This window comes from Agelaius tricolor, unplaced genomic scaffold, assembly GCF_023055355.1.
Source record: "Agelaius tricolor isolate 1412-34295 unplaced genomic scaffold, bAgeTri1.0.p SCAF_4, whole genome shotgun sequence".
NCBI lineage: Eukaryota > Metazoa > Chordata > Aves > Passeriformes > Icteridae > Agelaius > Agelaius tricolor.
Genome location: NW_027269264.1, coordinates 20,355,885 through 20,380,220, shown reverse-complemented (window position 1 = coordinate 20,380,220; position 24,336 = coordinate 20,355,885). Strand labels below are relative to the sequence as shown.

Below are 24,336 nucleotides of genomic sequence, written 5' to 3'. Positions count from 1 at the left end.
GAAATAGCTATTTCTGCTGATCAAAGCAGATTATTCTGGCAGGATCTTCAAGTAGGCTTAGCATTGTTAGGGTTCCTCTGACCATCCTTAGTTTGCTAGAAAACTAAATTTGTGTAAATTTCTATGGAGTTACTTAAAATGGACTGTTATTTCAGGGAATGAGTTTGTGTGAGGTGTGAAAAACAGAAAAGCTGAGATAGAAATGGGCACCATCTTAGGGGTTGATGCCTGCTGCTTGTGTCAGCATTTGTGTGTTACTTTGTGTGACTTTGATTTTGCACAATAAAAAACTGGTATGGTTTGCAAGGCATTGACTGGTTTATGTATGCAAATATTTGCAACAACTCCATGCTGGGAGTTTTCCAGGGCTTGCTAGATATCAACTACAGAGCTGTAACTGCTTGGATTGCTTGGGGACTTGATCTTCTATTGTATATCCCTCTTTTCATTCATTTTTGCTTTCTAAGATTTTGGAAATGCATGAAAAACAACAGCTGCAGTTGTGGTCTGAAACAAGACATATTTTGTGCATGCTTCATGTTTGGTGGTTGCCTTCATGATAAGATGCAAAACTATCTTAGGCAGCTGTGTTTTGTGCCTGCCTTTCACAGCTGTGTAAGCCATGACAGTGTCACATGTGAGACAGTCCTTCGCTGGCTGGTGTAGCAGGAGTGCAGTGAAATTAGGTGTGTGCTTGGAAAGGGAGTAGATAATTCAGTACATTCTTGATAGTGTGTTTCTAGCTCCTGACACTATATTATGAAGTCATCTCTAATGACCACACATCTTCTGTTTTTCAAGGTGGGTTTGTTTGGGTTTTTTTTTTTTAAGTTTGTAAGCCTTTCACTTGCTTCCACCTAGTAGTGCCTCTGATGGACATTTCAACAAGTTCAGAGGCTTTTCTAATTTTCTTATCTGGATTATTACTGTTAGAGTGGAGTTAGACTGGAGTGGTTAGCTATTAGCATTTAAAATAACAGCTTCTTGGATTACTGAAATATCAATATCAGTTATCATAATTGATCACTCTAGTTTTTAATGTGCTGTTTACAAGTTTAACTAGACTCCTTTGTATAACAGTTCTCCTCTTTCCCCTTACTGGTTCACTGTTTGAGATGGGTATTCTGTGGAGTTCAGCTGTCCCTGGGGTTTTTTTTCCTCAACTTTCACTGGACAGAATTATATTTTGAAGTTCTTCCCTATCTCTTTATTTCCTTTTTGCTTTTAACTTTAAAACCTGAGACTATGAGTTACAGTGTATTGCCTATGAAAAAGAAACTTCCCCCCGCCTCCCCCCCAGATATTTTTAGGAAGCTTAATCTTGTCTACTTTGCAACTGTGTTTTATGTTGCCTGGAAACTTTTTTTCCTCATATTTGCTTTCAGAGACCTGTGTTTCTAATTCAGGCTGATGTGTTTTGTATTGAGTGGAAAACAATCTTATACACATATAATTCCCCAACGGATCGTATCTCTCTTGTTTCCCATTCTTCATGCCTTTTGTGCAATTCTATTATGTGCTGCTGATCAAGATTGACTCTATTAATGTTGGCCACCATCTGCTGTATTGTTTATTGTTTTGTGAACATCTGTCTACTAAAATATTAAAACATAAAACCAAATTATCAGCTTTCCCTGTAATTTTATTACTTGTATTACTTACAAAATGGATTTACGAAGTACATTTAATAAGAAAGATCCATTGAATTTAAGGTCCATCTTTAAAATTTACTAGTAATTTTTTATATCTCTTAGTGTGAAAGAAGTATGACATTAAACACTGTTTATGAAATGATCACCACGACTCTATAGCAGCATTACAATTTCTATTTTTTTTTTTTTCGTGCCTGGAGTTCAGCTAGTGAACCTCCTTTTCTAAAGGTGAAATGCATTAATTGCACAGAAATGAAAACCAGATACTCATATTATGGGCATAATATAGCAAAAAATATTACAGAAGACAATGAGACAATGTTGAATAAGAGACATTTAAAAAAAAACTATGTCAAAAAATCTATCTTTTCTGTGATGCCAGTACCTTGATATATGTGTAAGATAGTGAACAACTTATACCAAATTGAAAGAATATTTCCCAGAACAGCATATTTATGAAGCAGTAGTAAAAGATTTATTGTTTACATACACAAAGCTCGAATATGTGCAGAGAACTTTCAAGGTGTACAGCAAGGGGTTTTCTTCAGAAGGTGAGGTAACGTTTCCTGTATTATATCAACACCATGATTAGAATTTGTTCTCTTAACCTATTAAGGAAAAGTGAAAAGAAATACAGAATGAATGGCAAATGCTAGACTGAATTAGTTATATGACTGTGCATAGTTTGGGAGTTAATTTTTTTACACTTCATCTCAGTCTATACTTAATTTGTCACAAAAAATGTAGGAAATTATTCTTTGTCAGAAAGAATGCTTTATTTTATTACATTGAGTTGCAAATTTATATAGCATTGCAGCTGCTGTTGATTCTGCCTAGTACTTCAATAGGCTGTATTTTAGTACCAGCAGTAGTAACCATGTTGGAGGGATAATAATACTGTGATTTATTTACAATTTTTGGGAAGACTTGATTGAAGAAAAGACACCATGAAGTTATATTTATTCGAATGCCATTGGAATAAAATGGTAAATAAAATCATTATTTACAGCTTGTTCAGTTAAACCACCCAAATTATCACGTATTTATGAAAAGACATCACAGTTTATACAAAGAAGAGTATGGGGTTTACATATTTGATAGTTGCACAGCTACGTTTTTCCCCTCACCAATCCCTAGTATCTGTCATTACAACTTCTTTCTTCTGTGAGTGCACATGTACTTTCTCTGTATGTCATCTCAGTGGTCATGTTGGACCAATGAGGGACAGTCTATGTGTAGATGCTAAATTTCAAACAAAGGATCAGTATGTTGTTTTACAACATCGTTGAACCAGCATTACTGATTGAAAGCAAATGTACAGATACCTGGACTTTAAACAAATGTAGCAAAATATATACATATAAATAATTTTGTCCTGTTCAGTTACATGTCCTGAGAATGGTCTTTAAAAAATTTTGTGAAAAAGTTCGTTACCATTTAACTTTGATATTACATTCTGTTGTAATTTTTATCCTCCTCTTTTGCTGAAGTGCATCCTTCCTTTACCTTTTTTTATTTTTGCTTGCATTTTTTTTTTCTCTTGGCTTTATTTCAGGTTTGCTTCAATGTGATTCCTGTTTTATTTGTTTCATTGCTCCAGGGGTTGTGTGCATGGTCATTTGGTGCCCTGATCTTTTGCTTTTTCCTTGGTAATAAAAGGCTGTCTATTTAAGTGTCCACTGTCTATTTCAGTGTCCAAATAAACAGTTCATTCCTGTATTTTCTTGAATAAAACTGATAATTTCCCAAGGTGGTTGAGGTCCAATATTTGATAAGCCAACCAGAGCCTGAAGGAGAAGTAGATACCCATCTTGTCTGGGACACAAGCATTTATCCATGTATTTGAATGGATAAAATTAGCAGTGCTGTTCATGACAATGACAGAGAATGCTGTTTCCTGGGAGTATATTTTGGTATTCTTAGACTTAAAATTGTATATTTCTGTTCTTTATTGTCTCATTCCCTTTTCATTTAGTATTTCATTCCACTAACAAAAAAAGAAAAAAGAGCAGCTCTACAGAATACAAAACCAATAAATTTTTGCAGTTTAAAAAAATTAGCTCAGTGTAATGTCTTGCAATGCATGGAGGATAGTTGTATCTGCAAGACAGCTTAGATTTTTTTGCTTGTCTTTTCTCCATGCCGCTCTGGGGGGAGGCTGCCTACATCTGCTGTAGACACCCAGTCAGGACCTGGGGTATAACAGGTAATCTTCCCTAATTGCCTTTTCCCAAGGCTGGCCTCCCCTCCCTACAATTGTGCGCATAGGATAGTACTCACATTTTATAAAAGGTGTCAGTATTATATTACAAATATTTACAAATTAAAAATGTGCTTGTGCAAAACAAGAGTTTGAATGTTAGTTAGGTGTTGAGGTTTTCCCCACCAAGTCACTTTATTTCTTTACTCTATCACCAATAATTACTTGACCTGCTAGCCATCATGAGGTTTTGGTAGTCAGAAAAAAATCCAGGTAACATCAGGTTCAGTCCACAGCATTACACAGACATCATAGATGCATTGTTCATGTTTTCGAACATGAATTTACTGAGGTATTTCAGTGAAAGAACCTTCTGATGTGAGCTTGTTGCCCAAGTATGTTTGCAGAATTACTGAAAGATTGTTAAAAGTTCAAAGGAAGATTTTTCTCAGCTTGCTGTCAAAGAGAGCCCTGAAAGAGCTGTTTATGACAGCTAGAAAGCCACTGAGGTAGGGAGATACATGCTATGTTTTTGTGCCTTGTGTGAAACTAGTTTAGGGAACTATATGGACATCTTGCCCTGAGTTTCTTGCCCTGAGCCTTTCACGTAATGATAGTAGCTTGGTAGCATGCCCTGGATTCCTACAGAAAAGATACAGCAAGTCTTTGGGGAGTGATTTTCCCTCTGTACTGACTTGGAGAACTATATAAAAATTTGCTTTGTATAGTTGAAGTCTGTGATGAGGCGTAAAACTGTGAAATAGATTGTGCATGTCACAATGGAGTATCTGTTCTCTTAAGGCACTTAGAAGCAGGCCTGGCTGCCTATCACGGTGAGTGTCACTGAAATGCCGGGGAGAGAACTGTCTGTATTTCATCCTCTGATACCTATTCCTTATCTAGGAAGCAAACAGAAAGGACTTAAGTGGGCTAAAAGTGCATGACTTAGGCAAAACAGAGAATGCATGTCAGTTAACTTTGTGATGAACTTCTGCCTATTGTTGCAACAAATGTTGGTAAATTTTAGTATTTTTGTACCTAAATAAATAGGTATTTACTTATTTTCCAGTGAAAAGACTTTTTGTTTTCTGTAAGGCACTATTCTGAGTTGTTGTTGTGAGTTTCCAGCTACAAAAATGTAATTATATACCTCAGGTATTTAAGATTTTAAAAATCTTCATGAGCAATCTCAAAGGAATACTTGGAATGCAGTCCTTGTAAATTGGCTCATTTTCTTGAGAGCTGATATGAGAGTGGTTGTAATGTGGAAAGTATATTAATCTGTGGACAAGCGTTGTATATAGGAATTTATTACTCTAAACATTTAAGACCTATGAGGTGATTTAGACTTACTCTTGTTATTTAAAATCACAGCAGAAATATATCACTATCTTTTGATATTTTTGGTTGTTTCTATCAGTTTATAAAAGCTGTCTAGAAATACTTTCATTTGAGTTCTTCTCTGAAAGAACAACTGAAATGAAAGTATTTGAGTTCTTATCTGAATTTGAGTTCTTATCTGAAAAATACAGCCACTGGTCCTTGACAGCAAATCCTGAAGTAAGCAGATGCCATTCTGGCCTGATGCCATTGTGTGGAGATACAATCAACCTTTAGCTGTACTATTGTAATAAAGGCAGCTGGACTTTAAATAGATTTAGAATCAGTGCATTTCAGAAATGGCTGTGAGATGATTTTCTTTTTTTTTTTCTTTTTAGAGTGCAAGAAGTGGATAAACTACAATTTCAATATTGTAATCTTATTCAAAATTATTTTTAGCACCGGGAGACTGAATATTCTCCTTCTGGAGTCATCATATGTCAGAATTGTTCAAGGCTTTGTAAAACTTTTGCCCAATAGGTGAACATGGAGACACAGCTAGACCCCATGAAAGATGATTTGCCTTTAATGGCAAATACTAGTTACATGCTTTTAAAGCACTATGTATTGGACTTGGATGTGGATTTTAAAAGTAAAGTTATTGAAGGCAGCATAGTTTTGTTCTTTGAGACTGGGAGCCAGTACAGGAAAACCATCAGTGCTGGCAAAGAATGCTGCCAGTCACAGTTTGATGAAACCTGTGAAATGAGGGCATCTGAACCCTGCCACATTCCTATGATAAATGTTAGTACCTGTTCATCTAAAACGGAATGTAATGATTTTCCTGTCAGTGGTAAGGAAGAGGAAGCTACTTCTGATGAAAATAGTAACCATAGCAACAATGAACAGGCTTCTGGGATTTCTAGTTCAAAGGACTGCTGTGACATAGAGGATCATGGAGACAAGGATTTTCTGCTGGTATTGGACTGCTGTGATTTATCTGTGCTAAAGGTTGAAGAGGTAGATGTTGCTGCTGTGTCAGGCATTGAAAAATTTACAAGGTCTGCCGAGCTAGCTGGTGTTTCAAAGGAGCTGGAAAATCTCAGGAATCGGATTGTACATGAACTTGTGACTTTACCTGCAGATCGCTGGAAGGAACAGCTATACTATTTTACTCACTGTAGCCAGGCACCTGGCTGTGGGGAGCTTCTGTTTACTACTGGCACCTGGAGCTTGGAGATAAGGAAATCAGGAATTCAGTCTCCAGCGGACTTTCCTCATGCAATAAGAATATGGTACAAAACCAAGCCAGAGGGAAGATCTGTTACATGGACTACAGACCAGAGTGGCAGGTATGTAACTTTGCTGAAAGCTTTGTATGCAATAAATTTAAATAGGTGCAAGAATGGAGAATCATATAATTGCTGAGCAACTGTGAAGATGATGAATACACTGTTCCACAGTTTTCATTTCATCCTTGATTTGAATTCTTTTGCTGTTCTGTAGAAGAATAGACAGTTCTCTGCTTGTGAAACCCTAATGGACTTGAAGATCACAGGCCTGTCTTAGTGATTGTGTTTGGTCTTTCTGGGTAGGAGTAAATAACTTGTGTGTACTTCAATAATTGTGTGCAGGGAATGGGGAATTATCATTTGGGGAAAGAAAAGGTATGAGTGACAGATTACTTTGTGCTCTTTTTCCTTCCTGGCTTACACAGCATAAAGTTCAATATACATAACATTTAATAGAATAACTTCACAATTAGTCCTTTATCAATAATGTAATCAGCTTAGAAATACAGTCTTTTCATGTTTAGTCTCTCATAATCAGTTTTCAAAATCTTCTTCATCTATAATGTTAAGAAACATTGATGACCAGAAATGAACTGCAAACTGAAAGAAGAATTGGCAATTATATCTAATGTTAGTGAAAAGGACATGGTATTGTACTGAAATCTTCAATATAAGCCTTTTATAGAACGGAAACTACAATCCACTCTTGACTTCTGAAACTGTAATTGTTTTATTGGAATGTGGAAAGGTGGACTTTAATGGCTGTTATTTCTTTCTGATGTCTAAAAAGCAAGAACAAAGTTGGAAGATAAGGAACAAATGTGATCTAATTGAATACTTGCTTTCCTTTCCCAGTCAAAAGAAAAATGGTTATCTTTTATTTCAGTTATATTAATATAAATTAAGTCTTTTCACTAGCATCTGTGTTGATGAGGAAAATGAGGCCTTTTGATTGTATTTGTTGTGGTTAGGGAATTCTGCTACTAATCTGTAACCACCATCAAGTCCAGAAATGCCTCAGTCGTGTTCATTATTTATTTCCATTCCTTTCCTCACTCCCTGAGGAGTTGTTTTTAGTATGAGTTTAGGAAATTTAACTTGAAATAGTACCCTTATATCTGAAAATTCTGAATTTTGACTGCATGTGAGGGTAGAGCAATTGCCCATGATCACATGTCTATGTCCACCTGCCCGACTAACTAATGTTGGCAGGACTCAGCTGGTATAGGACTCCTCCTCTCTGTGGTTTGAGCATTTGAATGTTTCTTTTAAGCATCTAAATCATTAACAGTTTTGACTCTTTATGTCTTTCACTGCAAAGCATTATTTTTACTTTAGTGATATTTCATGGCAGTTGTACACTAATGAATAGAATTTTATGGATCAGTAATGGAGGAGAAAAAGCAGGCTTGACATGAATCCAGAAGTTTGATGGTATAAAATAGTACAAATTGATTTATTATCAGGCCTACATTAGTCCAAAACTAATGCCTGTCAGAAAATAAGTTTTCATAGCATAATCATTACAATCTTTCTTGGTATCTTTTTAAAATCAAATTCTATATGTGATGAGCCCATAAAGATAGTGGTAAATCTCATATTGCCATATGAGGATTCTTCAAATTGTTCCAAATTATGTATCTGGTGCTTTTTATTTCAGATGTCAAATCCTTTGCCAAAAGAGATTATACTGTGGTTCCAACCCTGAAGAAAAGTAAATAACAAAGTACACACATTGTGTAACCACTTCCAACGTTTCCTGTAATTTAATACTAGTACAATGTTTTGAAATTTAGCCTATGCACAATTTTATCAAGAGCTCCATTTTATTTGTTTTAAAGAATGATGTATTATAATACACAAACAACACCAGCTGAAACAAAGCTTTGTGGGATGAGCTTAGGCAAGATCAGGTATGCGTGTACAAACATGTTATCACAGCAGGACACATTTCTGTTTTTAGTAGTGGAACTGAACATGCAGAATTTCAGTATTTCCCTGTCCAAGCTTTTGTGACCAAACAAAAAAGCAATGACAGAGCTGACTTGTGCAAATGGAAAGAGGAAAGGAGGTAAAGTATAAAGGACAGTATAAAGGACATATGTATCACCAGGACACCTACCAAAATACACTTGATGAAAGGGACACTTTTGACCTCTCTAAACTTGCATGCTAGTTCCTTACATCACTGGTGTGATGACACAGGTGTGCGTACAGCTGGGTCATAAGGCAAATTAGGGAGCTAATCTGTTTGAAATTGAGTACAGCAGGGAAGAGAATAGAAGGGAATAAGATGTGTTTGAAAAATACTACTGAGGTTAGTTTGGAAGGTAAAGTTATTTACTACAAATTATAAAATGTGTCATGAAAATGGATGTTTGGTTTTTCGGTGGTGTGAGTTAGCATTGTTCTGTGCTATTGGAAGCTGGAAATGCAGGAAGAAAAGTTTTTGGTTTTCTTCATAGGCAAGGTTTGATAGAATAAGATAGTCCATAACCCTGGTAGGTCACAGACCAAACTCTAAGAGGCTCTCCTCAATTGTGGAGAATCTCTACTGTTACTTTGTTTAATTTTGTTCCTAGTAATGTTAATATGGGAATATAAATATTTGACAAATTAATGAAGTATTTTGAAGTTTGTTGGATTTTTCATATGATATGCAATGAATTCTATAGACTGACAAATGATATTAATAGACTGAAAATTAAAACAAACAAACAAAATAAACCACAAAAGGACAAACAAACAAAAACCCAAAAAACCAAATCAAAACCAAACAAAAAAAGTAGGCAAACCTACTTGTACAAAATAAATGGACTTGATATTCCTGAAATGTGGAAGGAAACAAACCAATATTTGTGAAAAATATAAATTCTATCCTCTGAATTAGTTGTCCTAACTAAAAGGAAGACAATGAGGAATATGAGTATTATTGACTGGTGTTTTCTTCAACAGTAAAATGTAAACAAGCATACCTGCTCTGGTGGAATCTGATGACAGTCACTGGAACCTTGCAGATATGTAAATTGATAAGGCAGAGTAAAAAGTTTCTTGTGATTTAGATGCCAGAAAGTCCTGCTGCTCTGACAATGGAATTGAGAGTAAGGAACAGCTGTAAACAGCAGTGCTTTTATAGGGATTGGCCTTGTAGTTGGAGGGTGCCCCCTCACATCCTTAAATGGAGATAGCCTTTGCAGAAATAGGGAATGTAATTTTTCAAATATAGGAAAGGGATAGAGTTTCTGAGGTGGGCTTTTCCCTTCATAAAGCCTCAGACATTAGGCAAAGCAGTTTGACATGGGTGAGCCTTAGAATATGTTTCAAATGTTTGATGGCAGGCATCTCAAGGTCTGCAGATTTCTGCTCAATGAAACAGATTAGCCACTGAACATTCATTATTAGTTTGAAGATCGTGTTAATACATTATTATAGTATAGTGGGTAGGCTTATATGGGAGACGGATATCTGCCAAGAGCTGGTTTGAACTGATTTTGTTGAGTTGTAAAGATATGTGGACTACTGATGAGTTACAATTGCATGAATCAAATTTTCATCAGGGAGATTACTGAAACAACAGACAGTCTCTAGTCTTCTCTTGGGGCAAACCCAGACATTACCACAACTACTACTTGATTTCTCCAGTAGCCTGGATGGCTGTTCACTTGGGAAAATTTACCCATTTTTCTCATGGTCTTCCTTTTAGTTCGGACAACTGATTCAGAGGAGATAATTTAAATTTTTTACAAATATTTGTTTCTTGCCTTCTACATTTCCAGGAATATCTAATCCATTTATTTTGTACTCAGGGTTTGCCTATTTTTTTGTTGTTTATTTTTATTTTTTTGTTTACATGTCATAAAGTTGTCCAGAGGAGTGACTACAGATGTCACTCCTGTGTTTTATGAATCTTTTGTGGGTGTTTGTTCTTCCAGTGTGACAAATAACTAGATAAATATTCTGAGTTCTCTGCTTATCTGTATTTTGCTGCATGAAATTTCCTTACTCTTGAAACCTATCTTGGCAAAGATTATGGTTGGCATAAATATTACATAAGTAGATGATTTGAGTATTACAAAACCATTAAAAGTTAAAGACTGGGGTGGAAGGAATAGGTAGTAGAAAGAGGAAAGGAACTGTGAAGTTTCTTGCTAGGAGCGGTAGAGATAAATGATTTAAAAAGGGCAAGTACAGGTATCAATTGACAAGAGCAGTCTAAACCTAATTATTTGTCTTTGCTATTCTATCATGTGCTTAGATTAGCTGGGTTTTTTTCAGGATCAAATGAAGAAATTGATTGATACCAGGATAAGAATTATATTTCTGGTCTTCTTATGTGCTGAAATTGTGCTGCCTGACCCCAAACAAAGACAGTTGTCAGCTGTAGTGGATATCCTAAAGTAACATTGCACAATTACCAATTCTATAAAAAGAAATTACCACTGTAAAAGAAGTATAACAAATATCTAATTAAAGGCTTACATAATTGCTTTTCTGATAGTTTCCTTTAATATTTAGAACGTGCCTATTTCATTACTATTTTTTTAGCAGACTGACATAATTGGGTATATTTAGGAAAATAATGAAGTTAATAAATATACCTGGTCAAAAATAGTATTAAAATGGGTGAGGAGTGGAAAGAAGTCCTACTTCTGAAGAACAGATTATGTATGTGACCAGTCTTTCTCCACTTACCTAACTCACTTTCTACTTGGGCTTTTATGGTAGAGACTTGTGACCATCCTGTGTGTGTATATTTTAGAATTAAAATGTCTTGTGGCAAAAAAAAGCTACTGGACTAGGAGGCTTAGAACTAAGCCTGTAGGAGCAGCTTGAGTGCTAGCACTAAGCATATCTGTTCGCTGAGTTTCATTCTCTCCATCTGCAAAATGGTATTGACATCTGTAAAATACCTTATGGTCTGCAGGTAAAGGTGCTCTCTGAGAGCAGGTGACATAAATGTTCTTGGTAGCGTCTATTATCTGTAATGTTTATATGTATTTGACACAGCATTATAACATTTAGTTTAGCACTGTTCTGCCAGCCAGTTTTCTCTGTCATTGTGGTATTTCCCTGTGCAGAATATGAAGATCCCCTACACTGCTCCTAAGAGGGGATTGTACCAATGGCACCTGGCAAAACTGTGCATGGCAAATCATTAGGAAAATGTGTGTAGCAGTAGTCACTAATCCCACCTTTCCTTTTTCCTTTCCATGCCTTCTCAGCACAAATGTGTTTTAGGGTAAATAGTCCAGTAGCTCTTGACTAACATTACTAGGGGGAAGCAGGTCTTCCTAGATGGTGAAAAAACAGGTTCTTCTTTTTTCCTGTGAACTCACTGTCATGCAGTCTTTATTTTTACGGGAGAAAGGCCAATTATTCTATGTATATCAGATAGGTTACAGATACAGTTTTAGGAGTTTAATTCTAACTAAGTAAATTAAAAATCCGTGCAGATTAGTGGTGTATTACATTTAACTGTACATTATGTTTTACTGTTTAAGAAATAACCACTTGGCTTTCTCTCCGCTGCAGTTACCTGAACTTCACTTGATGTCTAGGTCCTACTCTGTTCACTCTGGTACATGATGGGGGAAGTTAGACCATTTTCTTTTCCTACTTGTGTGCATTAACAATGAGGCCTAATTAAACTGCAGCTTTCGTCTCTCATTTACTGGAGGATCAACTGGCCTGCATTAGTTAAGCCACACTAATTTAGTTTGCCAAGACAGCTCTGGATCCAATAGCAGAGATAGCAATGACAAGAGGGCAAAAATATCTTTGGAGTATATTTAATCTGTGACTCAGTATTTCCAAGTTCTTCCTCTCTGTATAGTTTGAAGCTGGCTTTGGAGAAGGAATAATTTGAAAGGAAAAGCAGTTTGGAGGGGAGTAAATAAAATCTTAAGCTTTTAGCCATTGCAAAATCAGTTTTGCTCTAACAATTTGTCTCCTACTTTCTGAAGTGCTTTGATAATTTTTCAACTCAAATAATGAAAGATACTGATCAGAATATTTTTAGCTTCAAGAGTTCACAAAATAATGTATTTTGCTCCCATAATATTTACCTTTAAATATCGTAGGTTTTAAAAAGTTCAGTGTAGTGAAGTGATGGTTTCAGGACTTTCTTTCTTTTACTGGAGAAACCTATTGATTGTGGATTTTTTATATAATTTATAATTTAAAAATAGCCTTTTTTCTTAAGATAAGTGGCGTTGTTATGCACATAATAAGAATTTAGATAATACTGCAAAACGGAATAAAATAAATAAACCAAGAATCATTACGTCCATCCACCAGCAATAGCAAGTTAGAAGGAGCTAATGAAAAGCCTTGTTACCTTCCCAGCTGCAGCTAAATGGTTGATAAGAAATTTACTGTCATGAAATACTGCAGCTGAAATTGGAAAGGGGGTAGTAGACTGAGAGGTTCGGCTGGGGAGAGGTTTAGAGTAACTACAAAAAGAGCAGTACTACAAGGAAGATTTCTATGTAAGCAGCAAGAAGAAGGCTGAAGCTAACAGGGTATAAATTAATTCTTTCTATATGCCCTGTGGCTGGAATTCCCAAAGACAAGTGAGCTAGGATGCATTACCTTTAAGATTAAATGTAAAAATGCCAGTATTTATTGAGGCTTGGAGTAAGGAAGACTCAAAACTAGATCTTCTGCTGATTTTGCATGAGCCTCCAGGTTGCTGATACAGGAGACTGGATTCATGATAGTGAAAGCACTACTGGAATGATAGCAGGGAGGTGTCACAGGTGTTGGTGAAGCCCTGCAATGGCATTGTCAGAAGATACTCAGAAGCCTTCTTTGACCTTATGGGTTCAACTGGAAGCTATTGTATAAAGCTGGGGGACTCATGCAAAAACAGGAGAGGGAAAAGACTGGAGTTAGTCTTTTCTAATCTGAAGGTATTGTAGTAATCTTGCTTTTCTTGTCTTCAATTACTTAGATTGTATTTTGATTAGTTCATGTCATACAGGTTTGGGACCTGCTGAACTGAAGTTAAAGAAAGAAACCACCTCAGTACGACAGCACCTTTGATTTTTTTATGTAGAACTTAATTCAGTCTTTCTTATTGTAATTCCAATGTCAATCTCTTTTCCTTCCATCTAGGCCATGTGTTTACACAATGGGATCGCCAATAAACAACAGAGCCCTCTTTCCATGCCAAGAACCACCAATTGCCTTGTCAACATGGCAAGCCTCAGTTCGAACAGCTGCAGGCTTTGTTGTGTTAATGAGTGGGGAAAACTCAGCAGAACCCGTCCAGCTTCAAGAAGGTGAAATACATTTTTCAAGGCAAATTATTTTCCATACTTTTATAATTAATAACCAAGCTTGGTAAATAAGTCATTTGTGAAAGAATGAAGTTCATTGCCTTAAAAACATTTCCATGTCTCTCTGTAATCTCCATGTCATTCTGTGGAAAAGTTACCTGCTCAAGGCCTCAGGATAACTTCATAAGTATTTGAAGTATCTATATTTCTGCATTTCACTGTGTTGCTTTTTTCTCCCTCTGTATTTCCAAACCTAGATTTAATTTTTCATAAATTGGCTTTATTTTAATCACAGTATACTTGAGTTTTGTAGATGCAAACCCTTTCAGGCTCTCAACAACTTCAGGCCTTGTTAGATAACTATCTTCCAGTTTTAGTTCTCCAGTCTGAGTGTAGTTCAGCATGTGATTAGAAGCAGCCATTGTGCCATATGTGTTGCCTGGAATACATGGAATATCTGAAGAATATCTGGTCAGTGCCCTGAAAATCTGATCTCTGTGGGTGTTTTTGGCATTGATAAAACATACCTTTTTCAACAGTAAGCAAACAAGGATTTCTTCTGTGTTTGTTATACTTTATTATCTAAATGTCTTTCTGCACAGAGAAGGAAGTTTTTAAGGCTTGTGTAAGTTCTACATAAAATGAAGTGGATCTTGTTCTTACGAGTTTTGATATAATCTGTCAAACTGGGTCAGTATTTTCTAGTGTGAGTAGTTCTGATGAGATATAGCATGTAAGAAAAGGTTAGAATTAAACTTTTCTGGGAATAAATGTCTTGTTCCCCTTTAAATAGGCAGGTTTATTCTTGAGCCGAAAAAAAAAGGAGAAAGTCTCTTGATTTGAGAATCATCAGTTAATCCATTTTCATGGAATTGTCTGGTTATATTTGGCCATATATGGGACCTCTTTCAAGGTCTGTCTCTGCTGCTGAAATATGGAAAACTGCTATGATGAGCTGCTCAGTTCTCTTGGAGAATAATACTTTCCTGTCTCAGCATAAAGAAAGCAAGGACCCTCTTGACTTCAGACTAGGATAGCTTTTCCATTAGTGTTTAACTAGTTTAATGAGAGACCCTAATTTTCTTGCTTACATACAGTTGGAAATGAAAAACCAGCAAGCTGTTTGGAATTGTAAAAATTTACAAAACCAATACAGAGGCAAAAAGGGAAAGGAGTAATATTCTGAGGAATGTTTTAAAGTCCAAGGAAACCCAAGATTTTAGTGCTAATCTGAGGCCTTGGATAAATTCTTAATGAATCCAGGAATAAAAATTCATGAGTTTAATTAATAGCACCTCTAAGATTTAAAAAGTTTAAAAATGTTCTGTTGTTTTAAATAACCTGTCCACATAGATGTTGTTGTTTGGCAATTCTTGAAGGTATATGAAATGTATCCATCTTAAAATTTTGTCTTTACACACCAGAAAGCCTTCCAGGGTAGCTTCAATTTAAATAAGTTTGCCAAGTTTTTTATATACAGTATGCTATTACTAGTGCTGCGTATTTATAATATCATACGTAACTGGACAATTATTAAAATCTATTTTTAAAAAATGCAATTTATTGGAATGAGTTAGCATTTTGGTAAGCAGTTGTGAATAAATTTATTTTGAATAGAATTACAAATTAGCTGAATTTTTTTTCCATTAAAAGTCATATTTAAAACCAGTGGACAGGCAGACAGTAAGAGAACATCAATCTAAGTTGATTCGTTCAAGCTTTTAGAGATCTGCATCCTGCTTCACGGACACACATCTCTACATGTACGGATCCAGTGATCCAGTGCATAGCTGGGCTAGATGTACTCTTATATGCAGATTCCTCATTTACCACTTGTATTTGCAGGTTTTGGCAAGAGTCTGTTTCCTCCCATATGTGCCATATGTGCCATTTTTGCATTCTGCCTCTTACAAAACTGTGGTTGATCCTGTCATTTGAAATAGAGGGAGCCCAGGTTTGTTTGAAAATAGTGATAGATACTTACACAAATAGAAATGGTAACTATTTGAGTATGACCAAAAGTACTTAAAATATCTTGCATTCTTTATGGAGTACTTAGAGAAGTTGATCAGAAAAATGCAATTATTAATACCCTTTGGGAGAAAGCTTGATGGGGAGCACTACATGTGTGTGTAATGTGAGCCATTTAAACATCAGATTTATTTTTCTACATTTGTCAGTTTTACTTTCCTTCAGCATGTTACTATAATACATAGAAGCTGCAAATACATTTAGTCACAAGCCCCTTTCTATTTGTTGAATTCATATTCAAGAAGTAGATATTCAGCCATTAAATGTGAAACAGACTGGCTCGCTTTCTGTGTGGTTACTCTACTACTGTGTAATCCTTGATCTTGTTTTGACCCCTGCACTGTGAGTGAGGAGTACACTGGTAAAAAAACCAGAGTGCTAGAAGAACCACTGCTCCTGCAATGTAGTTAGTAGCAGCAGCCTTTGCTGCTAACTACACTACTGTTTCCTTTGCTTGTGCTCCTCACTGTCCACAAGGCGAAACAAAAGAGTGCAATACTTGTGTTGGTTGATCTCCAGGATGTATCAGGGTCTGCAGCATGGTAGTTGAGAGCTTGTCATGTGCTAGTCATCCTTCTGACCCAGTGCTGAACTAATGCTCTGGCATGAATGTGAGGGAGCTCTATGGGGAATTCTGGTTTTCAGATGAGATTAAAAAATCACTACAAGTCACAAAGAGTTTCTGAAAGCTGGAGCTTTCAGAAACTAGTCCTGGTGCTCCAGCCATAGAGTAGTTTTTACATAACTACTTATTTAGCTGCATGTTTATATATTAGCACTAGCTAATATATAAATTAGTATATCTGTTGCTGTTGGGCTATTTCTCCTTTTCTGTAAAGGTAGTCGAACTTTGTGGGTTTTAGTAAATAGTAAACATCAGGTCTATTTTGTGGTGTTTGTGTAACTGCAAACTATTTGACAAAAAATATACTGGTAAGTAAAAATGTTCATAATGTCCTTGCATCTGGCATTAACAGATATATCTTTGGCATTTTTTCAGTTATAATGAACTCTATAAGACTCAAACAATTCTAGCGATCTCAAAGATAGCTGAATGCATTAAAAATTCTAGGAAGTAATTACATCATTCTTCATTATTATTTCAAGTAGGAGAAATAAACGATCTTTAAATTGCTCTTTTGCACAATTATAAATAGATTAAAATTCCTGCTCTTGTTAAATATTTGCATGGAAAGTTTTTCACTTTTAACTCATAGAATAGGTGATTGTTGCTGCATGATTAGTGCAGTTATGACACAATAGATTTGCTTTTCAAAACTGAAAAAAAAATTTCAGACTCACAGGTAGGGAAAATAACAAAATGTTTTGAATATATTATAATTGCCTAAAAGAATTATGTGCAAGAATCAAGTTGTTTTAAAATTACATTACAAGTACAAGGACTGGGGTGATCTAGTTTTATTTTTCCTATGGACTAATCCCAGCCCAACCTTTTGTTTTTCCCAATGTGTTCTCACTTAGTCTGAAGATGTTTTTATGGTACAAAATGCCATGTTTGGTAAAGAAAACCACGTTTCAGCTGCACTGTTTTCTGTTATCCTGGAGATGGAGCTGTCTCCAAGGCTGACACTGAAAAGCACAATGCAGCCAGAGGATGGGGAGAGCAGCAAAAAGGAGTTGAGCGAGTTTACAATCCCAATCTATGTGCTGGGATAGTTCATAGGATACAGATGAAGGAAAAACAAAACAAAGTCCACTGATGTGAAAACAGTGTAAGGAAGGAAGTGAAGTTATGGGAGAGTTCAGGCTGGGAGACAATCTTATCAGTAGTGAGAGAAGACACAAGGTTACTTGAGTTAGTTGAGCTGTCTTTGAGACAATGCTTCATGGTTCTCTCCAGAGGGAACTTCTGCCAGCAAAAAGACCTTTTCAGTCACTGATCAGCAAATGCACTGTTTTCCAGCCTGAAGGATTCTATGGGAGAACTCACTTGTCATGCCCATGCTTGTGATTTCAGTCAACAACTGTAGGATAAATATATAGGTATTCTACATAGTTCTTGACATCAAAAAGCACTGCAGGAAGTGGACTGAGCCCTGGGTAGATATGCAGAGACATTATAAAACTTGGATCTTGCTCTAGGAGGATCCATAGATCCACATGATTTCTAAAATCCTTCCAAAGTAAAACGGGCTTTGGTACCTTCACTCTTTTTGCATTAGGTCAGCTCTAAATATTCTTCTCCTTGCTAATTTGTATAGATTTCTGAATGCAGTACATGCTGTTTTTCTCTCTGGACTGCTAATCTGATTGCCTTGCCTTTTAGACATTTTGTTCAAGCTGTTTGTGGAGTGTTTTTTAGGGAAAAAAACCATCTTGCTTGCTCTAGCCTGTCTTACTAAACTTGTTCCTCACTGTAACACTCTCTGATCTCTACCTAGCAGGCCAACACCCTTTCCTTTTAGACAATCTCACGGTTGTGAGAGCCTTCTCCTTTATACCTCATGCCATTTGGAACACTTTTCTATAACTGCTTTTTGACTTCCATTCTTTTTTCAGAACATAGTTGAAAACACATGACAGTTTTTCGATTACAACTTTCTCCAATGTTATTTAATTCTTAAGTTTTTACAATTAACATAACTACATGGAGCTTTTAGTAATGCTTTATAGCATTTAGATGTAACACTAAGTGCAGAACCACTGAACCTTGTCCTGTATGTATGTAAGTTAATGGCAAAATTGTTACTAACTACAATCTGTGTAGGCTTGGGCCTTTAGCACAGTGTCTATCAATGACACTCTGTACATCAGGAATTTGGTATTCTGAAATAATATGTTGTTGCTGCCGTGGATGACCTTTTTCTCTCAAGGTGGAATTTGCTTGTCTTGGCTTATTTGTAACTTTGTTAAGTTAATAATAATAATAAAAAAACAAAAGGCGGAGTGAAATTTGGCAAAGTTATCCTCCTTATTCTTAATGTGTTTGGAGCAAATAAGTCCATTCTGCTTACATACTAACAGGAGCTTAGGAAAATTACAGGAGTAATATATGTTCACCTGACAATACTGACAAAAGGTTTTTGATGGATGTTGCCTAAAGTGGAATGGGGTGAAGGAGTATAAGTGATTTCTAGTGCATATAAGAGGCAAAGACTTTATCTGCCTCCCAGAAGACTTCACAAATGGTATTGCTTTGTCATACTAAATAGGAGGTGGTAAACTTGTCGAGGCTAAACTAAAGATTTTTTTCTTTGTCCTTCCTTTGGACAGCCTGACCTTCTTAGGTCATTAAGGTAGGAAATCAAGTGATGCTTTGTAGCAGTTGTCTATTTCCTTTCCTCTGTGCCTTGTGGTTTCCACTTAGTTGTGGGTTTTTTTTCTTTTTTTTCCCTTTTGGTAGTGTGTCATAGTCCTAGTCAGAGTACTTTTGCAAAAGAACAAGTAGTAAGGTTCTCTCAAAATAACTGAAGTTTGTATGTTTTCACGTTGCCCTAGCTACAGTTATTTGCACATGAATCATCAGATTGTAACTCATGCTAGGCGCACTTCAAGATAATGAATCTGCTAGTATGGTGTAGTAACTGTATTATGACCATACATTAATGCATGGATGTGATTCTTAAGCTATATCCTTTTTAAAGGGACAAACAGAAAATCTAAGCAACATTTGTATTAATGAAAAGTATGCTGTTCTAAATCATCCATCTTATAAAAATGTGTTGGTACATACAATAATCCTATGCCATACTCCTTGTCTCCCCACATTCTGTTCCCATAATGATAGAACTTAGCATATTTTTACCTTCTAATAGATTCTTGTCTTGTTTTAGCACCCTCATGGGGTAACATGACCAAGTTGCTGACTTAGGTAACATCTCATCTGTGTCTCAGCTTTGATTTCTTACTGCCTGGTTGATATATTACGTACCTCAAATAGCCAGGTCCAATTCACAAACATTAGTGTTATTTGTTAGAACTTGCCTATCAGTTTGGTACTGCTCAGAACACAAAGGAAAGGTTTTGGGTTGTGTGAAATAATAACACAGACAAGACAAAATCATAAGACAGTAGATACAAGGCTGAAAGACTTAAATTTTAATATTTTGTATTTAAAGGTGTTACTAGATTTCATGTCTGATGTAATTCTTGGGTAGTGACAGTACAATCATGTTAAGTTGCATTAATAACATCCCACCTATGGATGATTTATTTACAGGCAAAGACATCAGCAGAAAGAGCAAAGTTGTAGGTGTAAGTAGACAGAACACAGAATCCGTGGTGGTTACATACAACTGTTCTTATGTTTCTCAATGCAATTATTTTTACTTCCTCCACAAAAATACCAGGATGTAAGGTGGGAGGTTTGGCCCAAAATGTCAAGTACATGAAAATGTCAAGTACCCAACATGTGCTGTAAGACTCATGAGTCTGTACAAATGTTCTTTTGTTTACAGGTATCTTGAGCTGGTACTATTATGTGTCTATGCCAATGCCAGCATCCACCTTCACTATTGCTGTGGGGTGCTGGCAGGAAGTTAAACAGCAGTCCTTCAAACAAAAAGCTGCTATTGGAACAAACACTGAATTTGCCTTGCCATCATCACAAACTGATTTAAGGTTGGTGTTTATAATATTATTGAAAATTTAGATATATGGGTAACATTTCCATTTATTCTGTGGAATGTGAAAATGAGTCATATTGGCAGAGGAATCAAAGTAGAACTTGTTTAATCTGAACAGAAAAATCTTGACAGGAAAATAATTCCAAAGGCATTATTTCATGGGAGTGGTTCTTTTTATGTGTTGCTACTTAGTGAGCAACAGGGTTTGTAAATTCCACTGTCTGCTAGATTTGTATCCTGTATACTTAACACTCTGCTGCAGCAATGCCAGGTGCTGTCTTGTTTCTTAAAATACTTGACTCAGTCCATTCTGGATAGCTAATGACTCCTGCTATAATATTGACTACTTTTTTGTTCTGCTCCAGTCTCATTGCCCAGTTAGAGCTGGCCTGTGCAATGGTTTGCCTGGGATGACATGTAATGACCAGATACATGAAAGATCTAGTACAGTGGTCCCATAAAATAGAGTTAGACCAATGATTCTTAGCTGATTTTGACCAAACTAGTAGAAATGTAATTATTTTGGACACATCTGTTCCTTCTCCCAGTCTTGTTAAAACTCATTAAGTTTGAATTATGAACGAGTGGTAGATGAGCAGAACAATATATGCCTGAAAATAAGATTTGAAGATAGAAAAGTTTCTGTAAAAATATCATTTGCTTTCACATGTATTCACCTTAGTTAGCAGAAGTCTCAGAGATGGGACTTGATTTCCTCATATATTACTCTCAGCTTTTCAGATTCTTATCATAGCACCACAGAACAACCCAGGTTGTAATGGACCTTGAAAGTTCATCTGGTCCATTCTTTCATGGGAAGGAGCTTAGATAAAGATATCTAACACCCATTTACCCTTGTCTTGGCCATGTGGCTCGTTGTGAAGAGAGCGACTCTATGCCCTTTGTAGATGCCCTTCAAGTACTGAAACACTGTGATGAGATTCTCTTTCCTCTTCCCTGGAAAGGCCTAGCTCATTCTGTCTTTCCTCACAGGGCAGGTTCTGCAGCCCTTTGTTCATTTTTGTGTCTTCCTTGAATTGTGAGGCCCAGCAGGAGAGGTGCTGCTTCCCGTGGGCGCTGCCCGACGAGCTGTGCTCGGGGTGTGCTGATCCTCTCTGTCCCTGTCTGCCAGCAGTGCTGATCCTCTGTGTCCCTGTCTGCCAGCGGTGCTGATCCTCTCTGTCCCTGTCTGCCACCAGTGCTGATCCTCTCTGTCCCTGTCTGCCACCAGTGCTGATCCTCTCTGTCCCTGTCTGCCACCAGTGCTGATCCTCTCTGTCCCTGTCTGCCACCGGTGCTGATCCTCTCTGTCCCTGTCTGCCACCGGTGCTGATCCTCTCTGTCCCTGTCTGCCACCAGTGCTGATCCGCTCTGTCCCTGTCTGCCAGCGGTGCTGATCCTCTCTGTCCCTGTCTGCCAGCGGTGCTGATCCTCTCTGTCCCTGTCTGCCAGTGGTGCTGATCCTCTCTGTCCCTGTCTGCCAGCGGTGCTGATCCTCTCTGTCCCTGTCTGCCACCAGTGCTGATCCTCTGTGTCCCTGTCTGCCAGCAGTGCTGATCCTCTGTGTCCCTGTCTGCCACCAGTGCTGATCCTCTCTGTCCCTGTCTGCCAGCAGTGCTGATCCTCTCTGTCCCTGTCTGCCAGTGGTGCTGATCCTCTGTGTCCCTGTCTGCCAGCGGTGCTGATCCTCTCTGTCCCTGTCTGCCACCAGTGCTGATCCTCTCTGTCCGTGTCTGCCACCAGTGCTGATCCTCTCTGTCCCTGTCTGCCAGCAGTGCTGATCCTCTGTGTCCCTGTCTGCCACCAGTGCTGATCCTCTCTGTCCGTGTCTGCCAGCGGTGCTGATCCTCTCTGTCCCTTCCTGCCACCAGTGCTGATCCTCTCTGTCCCTGTCTGCCACCGGTGCTGATCCTCTCTGTCCCTGTCTGCCACCGGTGCTGATCCTCTCTGTCCCTGTCTGCCACCAGTGCTGATCCTCTCTGTCCCTGTCTGCCACTGGTGCTGATCCTCTCTGTCCCTGTCTGCCAGCGGTGCTGATCCTCTCTGTCCGTGTCTGCCACCAGTGCTGATCCGCTCTGTCCCTGTCTGCCAGCCCAGGGCCCAGGGTCCCTGTCTGCCAGAGCCCCTGCAGCTGCAGCCCAGACCCTGATTGCCCTCATAGCTGCAGTGCCACAGTGACTCATGGTCAGGAGATTGTCCCCTGAGCCTCCATGTCCCTTTCAGCAAGGCTGCTCCCCAGACGGGCGGGTCACAGCCTGTGCTGGGCCCTGCGGTGGTGCCACCCCAGGTGCAGGGCTGTGCCCTTGTCTCTGCTGCACCTCACACTGCTCTGGCCAGCCCCACCCTTTCAGCCTGTACAGGTCTCTGAGATGCCTCTCCCTTCCGATGTGTCGACCTCAACAGCTAACCTGGTGAGGGTGCTTTCAAATCCATCCCCCAGAATGTTTGTGAAGATGTTGAACAGTGTGGGGCCCAACACAATTTCTTGGGGAACTCCACATGTGACAAGCTGGCAGCCTTAGTGAAAACCACTGATCACCACTCTCTGAGTGTGGCCTGTGCATCAGTTTTTGCACCCATCTTGCAGACCACCCATCCAGTTTGTATGTTGCCTGTTTGTCTCTGGCCAGTGGTTTGCAAAAGTCTGGGCAAACAAGATCCACTACTCTTCCCACATCAACAGGAATTGCTATTTTATTGTAGAAGGTGATTTGGGTTATAAGTTTTCATATATTTAACTTCATTATTTATTAATTTATTTAACTTTATTATTTAAGTGTTTAACATTTTCATGTTACTCAGTTTGAAACTTTGCTGGAAAAATACTTGTCTTTTAGACAGCTGTTTTGAAAAATACTTTGTTAGCACTAAGACTGGATTTAGTGAGACTTTGGAACTTGAGGACTTAAAATGGATGTTTTTGTTGGAATTTAAAATTTAATTATTCTAATGGTTTGCAGCTTGACCGATTTTGGTTAAAAAATGCTAGTTAATCTTGAGAAAAAAAATTTCATACTTTACATAGGATGATTAAGAAATATCCATTGTAATTTTGAAATAATTTATAGGTTTGATGAGCTTCTAGAAATTGCTTTGTGTTTATTTCTTTGCTACTTATATGTTTATAATATGACTGCCTCTGCAAGAATAAGCTGAAGATGTATTCCTCTCCAAAATACAGCACATTTGGTTATAGGAATTTATTTATTTATTTATTATTAATTATTAATTTATTTATTGATTTTGGTGCAGAAGATTATTCTGGCTTGGTGTTGATAGAATGTTAGGCATGTGTCTCAGATAAGATAGTGGAGATAAAGTCTAGGGTAGCAGGAAGAGAAAGGAATTCTGAAAGAAGCTGTTGAAATGTGTAATGTAATTTGTGTCCGGGTGCCAGTGAGTTTTACCTGTAATGCAATTTGTCTCCAGGTGCCAGTAAGTTTTACTTGTAATGTAATTTGTATCCAGGTGCCAGTGAGTTTGACCTAAGGAGGCTGTATCAAAGTAAATGTTAAATGGAGCTGTGAAGTTTATAACTTTTTATATCCTTGTGGTCATTAAAGAATTGGCAGTCTTTATAAGAGATACGGTGCTAGCTTTCATGTTCCTGCCTAATCTCAACTCTGATAATAAAATGCAAAGTGACATTGTTTTAGAGTAGAAATATACTAGATTAAACCACCCTTAAAAAAAAAATTGTGTGCAATGGATGTGGATTCTTTGCATATGTAGTCAATGAAAGGACATAGAGTCCACTTCTTTGACAGAAAGGCTTATGTAAGGTGCTAGAGTGTTAATACTTCAGCCAAATCTCATCCTTTTCTACATGTCATCATTTTGTTTTCTGTGTCAGCACAATCTTCCAAGCATAAGTGCTTTGGGCAATGCTAGGTGCTTTGCCTGTTGAGGCATAGTAGAACTAGATTACTTAAACTGGAGTTTCAAACCAAGGAGAGGCTGTGCACTGGAGAGAAC

At 37.5% G+C, this 24,336-nt stretch overlaps 1 protein-coding gene across 10 annotated transcripts in view; it reads left to right on the top strand.

The window, feature by feature from the left end:
- Positions 1-24,336, top strand: part of AOPEP (aminopeptidase O (putative)) — a 185,487-nt gene that overhangs the window by 2,468 nt on the left and 158,683 nt on the right. For 4 of the 10 annotated variants that reach the window (XR_011678884.1, XR_011678883.1, XR_011678882.1 and 1 more), the window contains exons 1-3: positions 5,430-6,524; positions 13,581-13,747; positions 20,194-20,356. Coding sequence is in view for 5 of the 10 variants with exons in the window: in XM_071424829.1 (XP_071280930.1) it covers positions 5,719-6,524; positions 13,581-13,747; positions 20,194-20,356 (1,136 nt within the window). In the remaining 5 variants the exon portion in view is untranslated. Of the gene's footprint in view, positions 1-3,809; positions 3,859-5,429; positions 6,525-13,580; positions 13,748-20,193; positions 20,357-24,336 lie in introns of those variants that run through there. The other 6 variants (XM_071424824.1, XM_071424826.1, XR_011678881.1 and 3 more) reach the window with 4 other exon arrangements.